Raw genomic sequence first — 14,954 nt, 5'->3', positions numbered from 1 at the left:
AGCAAATCATTTTGGAAGCTGAAAATGTGCTTGACTCTGTCTGTAATTCCTGATTCCTCTGTGAAACCGTTTCCTTTCTCTCTCTTTCTCTTCTTTCTGTGGTCTTGCACATTCTCCTTTTTTATTTCCTCCTTTCACGCTCTTTCCATCTTTCTCTTGCTCTCTTCCTGTCTCACCCAGTTTCTGCTTCTTTCCGTCTTTCTCTCTCTCAGAATCTGTTGCCAGCTCCATTTGTTCTGCCCAGTGTTCAGGAACTGGATCTTTTCAGGTGAGAGTTCAGCACTAGTGGTGCTCCCAGCCTTTCCTTTTCCTGTTCTGTGCTTTTAGCATCATCTTAAATAATGTTTTGCAGTCACTGTTTCCTAAGAGGATAATATTCAGCCACTGACTGGCTTGCAAAGGTAGCCGGATAAAATTGTCAGGATAGTCAGTGGTGCAGCCGCACCACTGAATATACCAGACTACCTTAAAGATAGCTAGATAAACTTATCTGGCTAACCTTAGGACTAGGCTGTGTCACGACCAGAGTTAGCTGGATAAGTTATCCAACTAACTCTGAATATCAGATAACTTATCTAGCTAACTTAACTCCACCCAGAAATGCCCCCAGAGCATCTCTATGTCATCCTGCTACATTTTAGATCGCAAAATGGTCTGGAAAAAGAACGACGAATGAGGTAATCAGATTTGCAGATGACATGAACTTATTCAAAGTTGTTAAAACAGCAGAAGAATGTGAGGAACTGCAGAAGGACATTGTGAGACTAGGAGACTGGGCAACTCAATGGCAGATGAAATTTAATATGGAAAAGTGCAAAGTGATGCACATCGGGGAAAAAGAATCCCAACCACAGGTACACAATGCTGGGAGTCACAACCTAGGGAAAGGACCTTGGAGTCCTTGTGGTCGATATACATTGAAATCCTCAGCTCACTGCATGGCAACGGTCAAAACAGCAAATATAATGTTAGAAATGATCCAAAAAGGAATGGAGAATAAAACAGAAATCATCATCAGGGAGGAAGTGACTTTACCAAGCTGAATGGCCACGTAAGGTCTGAGCTTCTCATTGGACCACTACAAATCTCTGCTTTTCTTAGGCATCAGAGGCTGCCAGTTCAGTTTAGTGCATAGATTGCTAGCAGTTGATATAGATATGAACTTGGACTCTTGGCCCTATGCAAAGAAATACGTTGTGGGATATTATAGTCTGCTTCCATGACTTTGTTAAAGAAAAAGTACCGATGCGAGCCAGGAAGATGGGCACACTTATCTGGGATGGCGACAAGATGGAAACTTACAGTGATCTCTCATGCATGACAATAGATAGAGAAATGTGCAAGACATAAGTGTTCTGAGAACAGAAAATATTATCATTGGCTGCACCATTGGACTTGCGTTTATAATTAGTGGTGTCATCTCTCAGATAAAAGAGCCTGAGGAAGCAGCACAGATTTTAAGAGCGGCAGGAATAGTGTTAATTTACTTTCTGGTAAGCCTGAAGTTCATCCTAAAATGAACTTTCTGAAGTGATCAAGGTTATGTCATCATTCTGAAGGATGTTCTTCAAGGGAACCTACTGCTTAAAGGCGATGGTGGGAAGCTGCAAGTCTTCTTTTCTTGCAGTGGATATGATGGAATGCAGGCTGGCTGGGAATTCTGTATAAAACGGGTATTACTCCATCACATTAAGGTATTGGAGAAGAATTTGGGTGAAACTCTAGAGGAAACTGTTTGGGATTCCTGATTTTTGTTTTTGGTAAGAGTTCTTTTTTGTCCTGGCTAGTAGAGAATGGCTATAAGATGCCAGATCAATGGTATCTAACTCCCGAGAGCCTACATAAAATATGCCTGATGGTGCTGGATAGTTGCTGGCATAACTGTGGTGGAGTGGGTATTTTTCTTCATATCTGGTGGGATTGCCCAATAATATTTGGGATATGGTGGTGAGATTGATTAGGGAGATCACTGATTTTTCTCTTGATAAAGATCCTAAAATATTCTTCCTGAGGTTTCCAATTGCTGAAGTCTCTACTACTATACAGTTAGTGATACTCAAATTATTCTGGCAGCTCGTTGTATAGTGGCGGCCTGGTGGAAGAAACCATATATGCCACCGCTAGCTCTTTTTGGTTAGAGGCTTAAGATGAATTATTGCTTGGGATGGCGGACTGCTATCAGAAAAGACTCTACTGTTAAATTTGATAGAATCTGGAAGCCCTTTAAAACTTCACAGCCCAGACATAAGACCTCCTACTTTTGATTTAGGTGTGATCCGTTGTTTCCCTCTTGGGGGTTGTATTTTGGGGTGCATAGGATGTGAGTTATGGTTATGGGTGAGAGGAGGGGAGATGTTTTGATTTAGCGGGATACCGAATGGGGTGATGTCTTGTAATTTTGTTTTGTGCTGAATGCTTTGTTTTGTCATGTTTGCTTTAATAAAACTTAAAATGTATTTAAATTTCCTCTTCGTGCGATTTATTTTAAATCTGCCAGTTGCTAGTTTCGTAAGGTGTCCTCCATAGCTAATGTTGTTGTTTGAAAAGGTAAATAAACTGTTTCCTATTCCACATCACTCATAATTCCACAAATCTCAGTCTATACCCTGTTAATCATGTCTTCTCCAATCTAAAAAACTTCAGCCTGTTTAGCCTTTCTCCATAAGGAAGCTTTTCTACCCCTTTTAATTTTGTCACCCTTCTCTGGACCCCTCTAGGTTTGCTATATCCCTTCTGAAATGGGGCAACCACAACCGCCCACAGCACTCACGGTAGATGCCCAGTCTCACAAGGTCCTTCTGTAGTTCCTCATGATCCGCTGTTTAAACAACTCAAAACAATTTGTGTGTCATCTGCAAATTTGATCGCCTCACTCATTGTTCCTTTCTCCAGATCATTTATAAATATGGCAAATAACACTGGCCCCAGTACAGACCCCTGGGGCACTCAACTAGCAACGTTTCTCCATTTGGAAAACTGACCGTTTAGTCCTACCCTTAGTTTTCTGTCTTTTAATCAGTTACCAATCCGCAATAGAACATTGTCTTCAATCCCATGACCTCCCAATTTCCTGAGGAATCTTTCATGAGGGACTTTGTAAAATGCCTTCTCAAAATCCAAATGCACCACATCAACTGCCTTATTTGCACCTTCAAAAAAATCTCTTACATTGGTAAGGAAAGACTTAACTCTGCAATAACCATGTTGCCTCTCCCCTACCATTAAACCATGTCTATTAGAGATGTGAATCGTGTGATCGATCGTCTTAACGATCGATTTCGGCTGGGGGGGGAGGGAATCGGATCGTCGCGGTTTTGTTTTTTTAAATATCGTGTAAATCATAAATCGGGGGAGGGCGGGGAAACCGGCACACTAAAATATCCCTAAAACCCACCCCGACCCTTTAAAATAAATCCCCCACCCTCCCGAACCCCGCAAAATGTCTTAAATTACCTGGGGTCCAGTGGGGGGTCCCGTTGTGATCTTCCACTCTCGGGCCACAAGTGCGTTGATAGAAAAAGGCGCCGGCGCCATTTTGGTTCCTGTCCCCGTCTTCACGAGCGTAGAAGATCGCTCCCGGACCCCCGCTGGACCCCCAGGGACTTTTGGCCAGCTTGGGGGGGCCTCCTGACCCCCACAAGACTTGCCAAAAGTCCAGCGGGGGTCCGGGAATGACCTCCTGCACTCGAATCGTGTTGCCGTACGGCCGGCGCCATTTTGCAAAATGGCGCCGGCCATATCGCAACGTGACGTCATATGACAGGGCAAAGGTAGCGCCGGTGCCATTTTCTATCAACGCACTCGTGGCCCGAGAGTGGAAGATCACAATGGGACCCCCCCACTGGACCCCAGGTAATTTAAGACATTTTGGGGGGGTTCGGGAGGGTTCGGGAGGGTGGGGGATTTATTTTAAAGGGTCGGGGTGGGTTTTAGGGATGTTTTAGTGTGCCGGTTTTCCCGCCCTCCCCCTCCCCTCCCCTCCCCCTTCCCCCGATTTACGATTTTTGACGATAAATCAGGGGAATTCCTATTAAATATCGCCTCTAACGATTTTTGACGATTTAAAATACATCGGACGATATTTTAAATCGTCAAAAAACGATTCACATCCCTAATGTCTATCTATGTGGTCAGTAATTTTGTTTTTAAGAAAAGCTTCTATAAATTGCATACCTAATATATAAATACATTGGTAAACAATTCATACATAGCATCTTAAATCAATAATATATAATAACAACATCTAAAATACTTCCCAACTTGTAAATACATCAATAAGTAAAATTCATAAAATGATTTAGAACCATACCGGCTAATTTTAAAACGAGTGCCTGTGCGCAGATACCTGGAATTTGAATTTGTGCGCACAATTGCGCGTGTACGCTTTAAAATACACCAACCATGTGTAAGAATACTCATAATTTTAAGCGGTTACTCAAGCAAAGCTAGTGGGCGTGTCTTATATAGGACTTTGTCGGCTCTTATGCACATATGTGAGAGGATTTTGAAACAGGCTCGCGTGAGGGACATTACTGGTTTGTCCAGTTAATGAAGAGCCCCTCTGGTTCTTCATCCTACATGCCCCCCCAGTTAATCCAGACCCCTCACCCTGTCTTATGAGCCCTAAAACTCAAGATCCCTAGACTTGCTCCTCATCAGGAGCAGCAGTAAAGTTACGTGGATAACAAGCCTGTGCGCATTGTAGTTTCCCATTTAAAAGTACGGAGTTACATGCCTATGTGTTGGCCCCACCCTGGAGTGTCCATGCCTTGCCCCTTTTCCGCCCCCTTATTTTTCACATGTGCAGGGGTACATACAAGTGTAATTCACAGCTTTTTAAAATCCGTGTTGTTTGCACGCAGCCCATGTTTATATGTAATCGAGCATTTTTGCACGAGCAACGCTTTTAAAATTAACCTCATAGCTTAGGCCACCCATTCCCACTAGGGAGGAATAAGCATCTGGTCCCTATACTAAATTTGACTCCCATACTATTGCAAAAATGCCTTCCAAATGTCTAAAGCATACCCATATGTTAGCAAAGTATAAAGAAGGGCCATTAAGAGGACCCAGAGACTGATATATGCTGAAAGTTTGTCCAGAGAAGGGTTATTTACATTCAGAAAAAGACATTTAAGATATTTAATTATCACACATATTAATCGTAGGTTTGTTTTTTTTGGAGGAAGGGGGGTATTTGCTGGTACTGAGCACTGGCACTTTTTTCCTCTACCTGCTTGATTTGCATATGGCGTCTTCAAAAACATGCACCTTGCATGTGAGTAATGGCACCTTTTTTTGCAAAAAGACAGCATTGATTGTGCAGGCGATCTGATTGCGCAGGCGATCTGCTTACTGAAAACAGTTTAAAATAAAGATGGCTTTCTCTAAGATTAGGTAGTAACAGATTTAGTACCTTCAAAGGGCAATATTTCTTACACAGATTGGTGAACTTATGGTAACGCTTTGCCAGTAGAACTAGTTATGGTGCACATCCTAAATCAAATTACAAGTAAATAGTTACAGGAAGAATTGCTAATCTGGCAGTTCTGAGCTGATCACTATGTTTGGGGTCAGAAAATAAATTTTTTTTTCACTGGTGCTGCTTTGGCTTCAGACATGCAGTGGTCCATATTCAGTCACTGGCTGGACTGCAAACGTACAACTTCGTTTACTAAGCATTTTTTTTCCTGAAGGCACAAATTAGGAGAAAAGCCTTAATAAATCAGGTCTTTAACTGGATAAACTTATTTGACTAACCTTTGAAGAGAGATTCAGTAGTGCAGCTGCACTATTGAATAGTGACAGCTGTCTTGAAGATAGCCGGATAGGTTTATCTGGCTCTATGGCACAACCGGCATTATCTAGATAGGTTAGCTGGCTAAGTTAACTCCTCCCTGGAACATCCCAAAGTTATCCGGCTAAATGTTAGCTGGATAAGGGGGGCAGAGGGAAATATTCAAAAGCTGGCATTTAGCTGGATTCACCTTCCCCTGGATTATCACATAGGAGTGCTGTTAGCAGTGAGAAGGCCGGACTTGGTGGATCTTTCATCCTGATCAGCTATGGAGGCAGTTTTCAAGCTGGCCACGTTAGGACAAAGACCACCATGTGCTTTTTTTTACCTCTGGGCTTTTTACTAACACTGTACACTTACAATTGCTTTGAAACGTGCCATGGATACAACCTATATGCAAATGCTTGCACCCTCTTTGTGTCTGGGTGGAGTTTTGCTGGAAAAGGATATGCATGTATTTGAAAATGCTGTCTGTGCGTGTGCTGTTCCTCCCCAGCCTAAATGCACCCAGGAACTCCTCCTCTCAGTGTGGCTAAAAGACCATGCATTCTTCCACAACGTGGACTTTTAGCCGCATTGAGGGAGAGAAGTTTTCAGACAACTAATTAACATGGGCAAAATGCACTTTACCTGCAAAAAATTGCTTTGAAGCTTGTCCTCTGTGAGATCAGTATTCCGAGAACTGGCAAGCAGGTAGGTTATCTGGGCAAAGTTATGCACTGAACTTTCCCTGGATATTCAGCAAGACTTAAACCCGTTAAGTCTGCTCTTCTCTGTATGTAGCCAGATCAGTCCAGACTCCTGGGTTTTGCCTCCCTTTCAGCAGATGGAGACAGAGAAAGTTTTACTGACACTGCAATATAACCTAGAGTGCCACCTGCAGTCCCTCAGTATTTCTCTGTCTCCAGCAGACAAAACTTGCAGTCTGTGCCTATTGGAAAAAAAAAAATCCTCCCAGGAGGTTGGTAGGTCCTGGTGGGGCCATCCCTCCTGGTCTTGAGGTCCTGGTGGGGCCATCGCTCCTGGTCTTGAGGTGGGCAAGCATCTGCACGCTGGAGATCGTCGCCTGAGGGAATAAAAACTACCAGCACCCACAAAAACTAAGCCCAGACTGCCGTCAGCCCCGCATTACCACCAAGTTGCAGAAAGACAGCAAAAAAACAACTCCGGCTTTTCCTCTGTTCTCTTTTTTTTTTTTTTTCAACTTTAATCAAACAGAAAAGAAAAACACTTCCCTGCACTGAAGACCTGGCAGCAGGATCCGCTGTCCCTTCTGGAGGAGAGGGAACTGGTTCCATCAGCTTTCAGCCTTAATTTGCTCGCTCCTTCATCGCTGAAGGCTGAAAGCTGATGGAACCAGTTCCCTCTCCTCCAGAAGGGACAGCGGATCCTGCTGCCAGGTCTTCAGTGCAGGGAAGTGTTTTTCTTTTCTGTTTGATTAAAGTTGAAAAAAAAAAAAAAAGAGAACAGAGGAAAAGACGGAGTTGTTTTTTTGCTGTCTTTCTGCAACTTGGTGGTAATGTGGGGCCGACTGCAGTCTGGTTCCCAGAGAATGGGAGCTGTCAGAGGAAGCAAATGCTCTTATGTTTTGCAGGTGGGGCAAGCCCCACATGGATTTAATGCAACTCAGAAAAATGCCAAGGCACCTGCTGCTTCAGTGACGGAAGAGAGCACAGAGCAGAGGGAGTTGACGCCTTGGTTCTTCCTTAGCCACAGGACATTCCACTGTATGCGTTTCCACCATGGATGCTGGTGGGCAAGATTTTGCGGTGTGTGGAGGTTCACCTGAAAGATGTGATTCTGGTGGCTCAGGATTGGTCTTGGAGGCCTTGGTTTGCAGATCTGATAAATCTAGCAGTAAATGTCCCATTGAGGCTCGCTCATCTGCCAAAGCTTCTGCACCAAGGTCCCATATTTTCAGATCAGGCGGCTCATTTCTGTCTTGTGGTTTGGCTTTTGCGAGGAAATGCTTAAGAGAGAAAGGTTACTCTGAGGATGTTATTGCTACTCTTTTGCAGGCTAGAAAGTCTTCCACCTCCTTGGCATATGTGAAGGTCTGGAGAGTTTTTGAGGATTGGTGCACGAAGCAGAGGGTTGACCCTATGCGGGTTTTTCCGTAGCACATATTCTTATCTTCTTGCAAAGAGGTTTGGTGAAGGGTTTGTCCTTTAACGCCCTCAGAGTTCAGGTTGCAGCCTTAGGTTGTCTTCAAGGCAAAGTGCACGGAGCGTCTCTGGCTGCACATCCAGATGTGGTGCGTTTTTTCTCCGAGGGGCAAAGCATTGTGCTCTCCAGTTCAGAAGCTGTGTCCCTCCTGGAGCCTTAATTTAGTCCTGAAAGACATGTGTGTGGTGCCGTTTGAGCCTCTTAAAAGGAATACTATAAAAGATCTCACTTTGAAGGTGGGTTTTTTTTATGGTGATTTGTTCCCCTAGAAGGATCTTGGAACTTCAAGCCTTGTCAAGTAGAGTTCCTTTCTTGAGAATTTCAGATTCGGGAGTCTCTTTGCGGATGGCTTCCGCCTTTTTACCGAAGGCGATATTGTCTTTTCACTTAAGTCAGTCAGTGGAGCTCCCAACGTTCCCAAATTTGGAGGCTACAGCACCTCATGCGAAAGAGTTGCGGCTTTTATTTATTTATTTTTAAGTATTTATTTCCCACCCCCTCCATAGTTTGGGGCAGGTTACAAACTAAAAACATATATAATGTAATAAGAACAAAAACAAGCGCGCATTGTTGCGGTATCTTAAAGTTACTAACAGCTTCCAGTTGTCCGATCGCCTTTTTGTGCTGTGGAGTGAAGCAAAAAAGGGACATAAGGCATCAAAAGCCATGATTGCGCAGTGGTTGAAGGAAGCCATTGGTTCCAAGTATATCTGTCAGGAGCGTCCGGTCCCGGAGGGCTTAAGAGCTCATTCTACTCATTCCCAGGTAGCATCCTGGGTCCAATGTCAACAAGTGTCGCCGCAAGAGATTGGCAGGGTGGCTACTTGGAAGTCTATGCACACTTTCGCCAGGCATTATCATTTGGATGCCCAGGCCCCAGAAGCCAGGGGCTTTGGGGAGAATGTACTTCGAGCGGGACTCTCGCGGTTCCACCCTAGCTAGGGAAGCTTTGGTACATCCCAGGAGTCTGGACTGATCTGGGAAAGGAAAATTGGTTCTTACCTGCTAATTTTCATTCTTCTAGTACCACAGATCAGTCCAGAGTCCCGCCCACTTGGGGTAGGGAGATTTGGAGAGTCCGCTTGATCTGTTTTTTTTCTGATTAATCTGAAGAATGGCACAGGTTTTGTTTAGTCCTTCATGTTTTTCAATGGGCACAAAATTCATTTGTTCTAAGTTTCCACTTCCCACTGCTTGTTCAGGAGGTAGTAATTTGTGGTTGGTATTAGTGTTTTCTACTATCTTGGCTTTGGTACAGGTCAATACTGAAGGACTGCAGGCAGGGCTGGTGCAAGGGTATTAGGTGTCCTAGGCGAAACCTCAGCATTGCTACCTCCCTCCCCCCCCCCCCCCCCAGTTGTCCACACACACGGTTAACTTACATTAAATTGAATAACAAAGTCTGCATTTATAACAACACATTTATTTGACATGAAAAGGTGAATGATAGCATAAAATAACTTAACCAGTCTAGCTTGAGGCAGAATACTGTAAATATTCAACAAAATAGAGTGGGAGAATGTGAACCAAGGCTATACACAACAAAACAATTTATAGTATAGAATAGTCAACAGGACAAAATATAAAATATTCAATCCAAACATAAACAATTTATGCTACACTTTATACAGCACCTGTATTAGAAAGACTGCACATTAGAATTTTACTTTCCTTGCTTTAAGTTTAGCAAATGTAGAAACAAGTTTCTGCAAGTCAAGGTTTTGTGCAGTTTCATTTTCTCTTGACAAGGTGGCCAGCCCAACAAGTCTTTCTTGCATCATTGAGGAACAATTTATATATGTTTTAATCAACTTTAGCTTGGAATAGCTTTGCTCACCACTGGTCACAAACAGGAAGGGTTAAGAGGAGATGGAGGGCAAGAAATATATTAGGAAAACTATCTGTCAGCTTATGTCTGCATATAAAGTTCAGTACATCTTGTGGTGATGAGCTCTTTTGAATTTGTCTTGCGATGGCTTGCAATTCACTGCACATATCAGAAGCAACAATATCTTTGGAAGTCCCATGTAAAGCTTTCTCCAATTTCAAACTGTTCCAGAATTTAATTTGATGTACGAATCTGCAAACTGTAAATATTATAGAGGAAGCCAAACACAAAACTAATTTGATGCATCTGTGTGAATCTTTCCTCAACTGATTGTATTGCTGTGTCAAGGACTGTAAAATAGAAGTTCACTTTGAAGTTTTCCTCAGCACTCTGAATAGGGTTATCATCGGCTTCATATGTGAACTGCTTCTTTTTTTTTTCCTAATATGGACTGGATCTGGTTCAAAGCATGCTGGTGTCTCCAATTCCTCAGCAAGTTGACGTGCATCTACCAGTGTTTTTGCAAACCTTTCATCACTCCTGCAGTCTAAAAGAAATTTCTTGATTCCACTCAGTTGCTCAATGGCATTGTGATATCAAATTCCTTCATTTGAAGTTGTTTGCTAATCATATTGATCTCAAAAAGGATGTTATGCCACACAACAAGAGAAACCACAAACTTGAAGCTCAAAATACTTTTTACAAGAGCTTGTTCTCTACCTGCAAGGTATTGCAAGATGATCCTGTCAGGGTGGTGTTGACAGCAATTTCAGTTAATGCATCATAGATATCACTTAGTTGATAGCGAAGAGGTTTCAGTGCATGAATTCAACTTTCCCATCTTGTTTCACTCAATGGTTTCACTGTAAGAGCAGGCACATGGCATATTAGAACTTCCCAACAACGTGTTGAAGCTGAGAAATACACATAAACATTTTGTACTAGGTTAAAGAAAGCCATTGCTTCCAAGCAACACTTAGCAGCATCACTAACAACCAAATTCAAAGAATGTGCACTGCAAGGAACAAATAACACTCGTGGATTAATATCCAAAATTCTTCGTTGTACACCATTTTCTTTCCCTTTCATATTGCTTCCATTATCATAGCCTTGACCACATAGGTCATTGCCCATTGAAAACTTATCTTCTAACTGGCAAAGGATAGTGTCTGCCATTAGTTAGATACCTGAGTTCCATCAAAGATTCCAAAAATTTCAAAAAAGAACTAAAAACATGGTTGTTTAGACAATCATACACAGAATGATATGAACTATATATACCTATCCCAACCATCATCTTGATCACTAATACTTCTTAATAAGTTTATGCATAATTAATCCCTTTTGTCTCATGCTAACTTGTTATACTCTGCCTTTGCCGAGATGTTATAAATATATATATATTCTCTTCTTGTATAATTTATTTATTTATTTATTTTATTTTTAATTTTTATAGACCGAAGTTCTTGTAGGAACTACAAATCAATCCGGTTTACATACAACTTTTAAATGCCCAAAAAGAGCAGGGGGCTTTACATAGAACAATTGAACAATAAAACAGGTAACAATAGAACAATAACAATAATGATGGAACAAATAGAATAGATAACCAATTAAACATAGTAATATAGTAATAAATATTATATAGAAAATAAATATAAAAGGGATAGAGTAAATGAAGTGTGAATACAGTATAATGTTATAATCTATATGTTATACCTGTTCTCTGTATAAATTTGTTACACTGTTTCACTGTAAACCGGAATGAAGGCATTCTGCTATATTTCGGTATAAAAAAGAATATAAATAAATAAATAAATAAATTAGAGCACCAGTGGTCTCCTGGAGTGGCACAAATCCCAAGAAATGTTCCTTTATGCTTACAGGCTGAGAATTATCAGGGTCTGAATCAGTGTCCACAAAGCGAAGGATCATGGTCATTTGTTCAACATGGCCTACATCTGGTGTGCAATCTAAAATGATTGAAAAGTACTTGGCAGCATGAGCAGATTTTAGGATTTCTTCTTTGATAGCATTGGATAAAAGCTGAATCAGTTCATTTTGTATCTCTTTGCCAAGGTAGTGGACATGTGTCTCAGTATTTCTTATCTTACAAAGATGTTCATCCATAAGTGGATCAAACAAAGCTAGTTATTCTACAGATTTCAGGAAGTTTCCATTATTAGGTGTGTGCAGTCTTGCATGTGTTCCCAGGAAGGCCAGATTTTGCATACCAAGAACTCTCACCAACGAAATCAATCGCTCAGGAATTGCTCCCAATACTTTTTCTTGTTTAATGAGTTGCAAATTTTCTTCATCAATTGTTTTTCTTGTTTTTCAATCGCAATTCAAGTTCCTTCCACTTTTGAAAGTTCTCCAAGTGTTCACTACTTTTCTTGTGCAATGCTAGAATTGCAGATAGGTTCCAAAGATTGGAAGAACATTTCTTAGCAAGAGATGATGCACCAGAGATAATGGTGAACAGCATGCAACAAAAGCAAAACACAGATTCCCTGTACGTACCTGGATCAGTCCAGACCGTGGGTTATGTCCCCATTCCAGCAGATGGAGTCAGCAAAAACCTCGAGGGGGCGTCACCATAAGTACTACTACCCCCTCTGCAGGAGTTCAGTATCTTCTGACTCCAGCAGATGCGAGTAGGGTACTTGGGTTTCTCCCAACTTGGCTAGGTTTTTGACTTTTACCTCTGCTCCTTTCTCTTGGGCTTTTGCCTATTTCTATTGAATCAAGTTTTCTTGTTAAAAAAAAAAAAAAAAAAAAAGTTAATTGAAAGGGTTCAATTTTGGGGAGGCGTGGCTTACCCCTTGTCCTGTGTGTCCTTTCCGTTTTCTTCGGACCGTACGGGGTAAGTGGTAGCGTTGTTTTGCCTGTTATTTTCTTGCAGCTCCCCAAACTGCCCTGCCTCGCGGATGCTGTTTTTACCGGCCTCTCCGCGCGGGCCAGCCTGAAAGCGGCCATTTTGCAGCTCCTCGTGGGCTGCTGGTGCAGGCAGGCAGGTCTCTGCGTCTTCGGCGGGCCGTGCGGCCGGGAGGGCCCCCCCGCGACACTTGTTCTCTTCTCCGCCGGCGGGCAGTGCAGGCCATCGGGCCCCCCCGCGGCGGCGGCGCTCTTCCCCGCGGAACCCCGGGCCTCGATTTTTTTGATTTTTTTTTACTTTAGTTTTCGCGGGTTTTTCGCCGCGACACTGATGCCGCGACCGACGCGCTGCGCGGCCTGCGGCGAACCGGGGTCCCGCATCTCCCGGGAGGGCATCTGTGCACGGTGCCTTCCCGGGGGAGAAGGCACCTCTCAGCCTGCCGCGGATTTTTCATTTCTTGCGCCTTTGCCTGGACGCCGTCGGCCGGCCCCTCCCCCATTCCTGGCGGGAACGGCGGCCATTTTGAGCACTCAGCGTCCGGAGGGATCACAGGACACGCCGGATGACAGGGATTCGGCAGCGGATTCGCCCCCGGCCTTGCTGCCTGAGCAAGGCTCGCAGGGGCAAGCCAGCGCGGAGCCACCGCCTACCGGAGCCCCCTCGGCCAGACCAGGGTTTTCCCCGGAGTTTATACTCCTTATGCACACGGCTTACCTGCAGGGATTGGATGACCCGGTGGGACCCCCCCCCTGCCAAACTGTGTCGGACCTCGCCCGGGGCTCCGGCCCCCCCCCGTCTCGGCGGGAGTGGGGGCCCCCCCGTCCTCCCTCCCGCGTCCGGACGGTTCCAGGACCGGTGGGTGCGGGGCCAGACCCAGGGGCCCTTGATCCCGATTTCCCAGACTTGGGCCAAGGGGACCCCACGCCGGAAGGAGACGATCCGCGTACGCTGCGGCTCTTCCAGAGGGAAGAACTGGAGGAGCTCATCCCACGAATTATTCAGGAATTGGATCTGGACCCGCCGCCAGAGCCGCCCGCTCCAGTAGCGCCTGCGGTTGTCACATCTTCGAAGAAGGGGGACCCGGTCCTCGCTGCCTTGCGGCCGAGGGCCCGGGCATTTCCCATTCACGAATCGTTCCTGCAGCTTCTCACGAGGGAATGGGATACCCCTGAGGCTTCTCTAAAGGTAGGTCGCGCCATGGAAAGGCTGTATCCACTACCACAGGATTTCCTGGATCTCATCAAGGTACCGAGAGTGGACTCCGCAGTTTCAGCGGTCACTAAGAGGACGACAATTCCGGTGACGGGAGGGGCGGCCTTGCGGGACACGCAAGATCGCAAATTGGAGATTTTTCTGAAGAGGGTCTTCGAGGTCTCCGCCCTGGGGATGAGGGCAGCGATGTGCAGTTCCCTCGCCCAGCGTGCGAGCCTCCTGTGGGTACAGCAACTCCTCACCTCCCAGGATCTGCCTGCTGCGGAGGCCGCCCAGGCGGATCGGTTAGAAGCTGCGGTAGCATACGGGGCGGATGCCTCGTATGACCTGTTCCGAGTCCTGGCTAGGTCCATGGTTTCGGTGGTGGCGGCCAGACGCCTGCTTTGGCTCCGCAACTGGGCGGCGGATACGTCTTCTAAGTCAAGTCTGGGCTCCCTGCCTTTCAGGGGTAAGTTCCTCTTTGGAGAAGATCTGGACCAGCTCATCAAGTCCCTGGGAGAGAATGCGGTTCACCGCCTTCCGGAGGATAGATATCGTCCTTCTCGTGCGTTTGCTTCTTCCCGGACTAGGGCCAGGGCGCAGCGACGTTACCGGAGTTACAGGCCGGGGGGCTCCCGGCCTGCCGCGCCCAGGTCTCAGCCCTGGACGCGTTCCTTTCGCGGACGCAGGCCCGCCCGCACCTCTCCAGGGGCAGGTAATCCCTCACCCAAGTCCTCTCAATGATGCCAGGCTCGCCCACTCCGCCGTACCCAGGATCGGGGGACGGCTAACGTTGTTCTACCAGGAGTGGGCGCGGATTACCTCAGACCAGTGGGTTCTGGACACCGTAAAGCACGGCTACGCATTGGAATTTGTCCGCCCACCAAAGGGTCGTTTCATTTTCTCCCCGTGTGGCTCGGCTCTCAAGAGACGAGCGGTGCAGTCAACGCTGGACAGGCTTCAGGAGATAGGCGCTATTGTGCCCGTGCCCTTCGGAGAGGTGGGCTTGGGCCACTATTCCATCTACTTCGTAGTCCCAAAGAAGGACGGATCGTCTCGGCCCATCCTGGACCTCAAGGAAGTCAACAAGTCCC

General features: G+C 45.2%; 1 protein-coding gene across 1 annotated transcript in view; it reads left to right on the top strand.

Moving 5' to 3' along the window:
- Positions 1–14,954, top strand: part of DENND6B (DENN domain containing 6B) — an 84,122-nt gene that overhangs the window by 36,226 nt on the left and 32,942 nt on the right. Inside the window, 1 exon segment of the mRNA XM_029616865.1 lies at positions 213–268. Coding sequence (XP_029472725.1) covers positions 213–268 — 56 coding nt within the window.

The sequence above is a fragment of the Rhinatrema bivittatum genome, chromosome 9, assembly GCF_901001135.1.
Source record: "Rhinatrema bivittatum chromosome 9, aRhiBiv1.1, whole genome shotgun sequence".
NCBI lineage: Eukaryota > Metazoa > Chordata > Amphibia > Gymnophiona > Rhinatrematidae > Rhinatrema > Rhinatrema bivittatum.
This window is presented reverse-complemented; position numbering and strand designations above follow the sequence as displayed.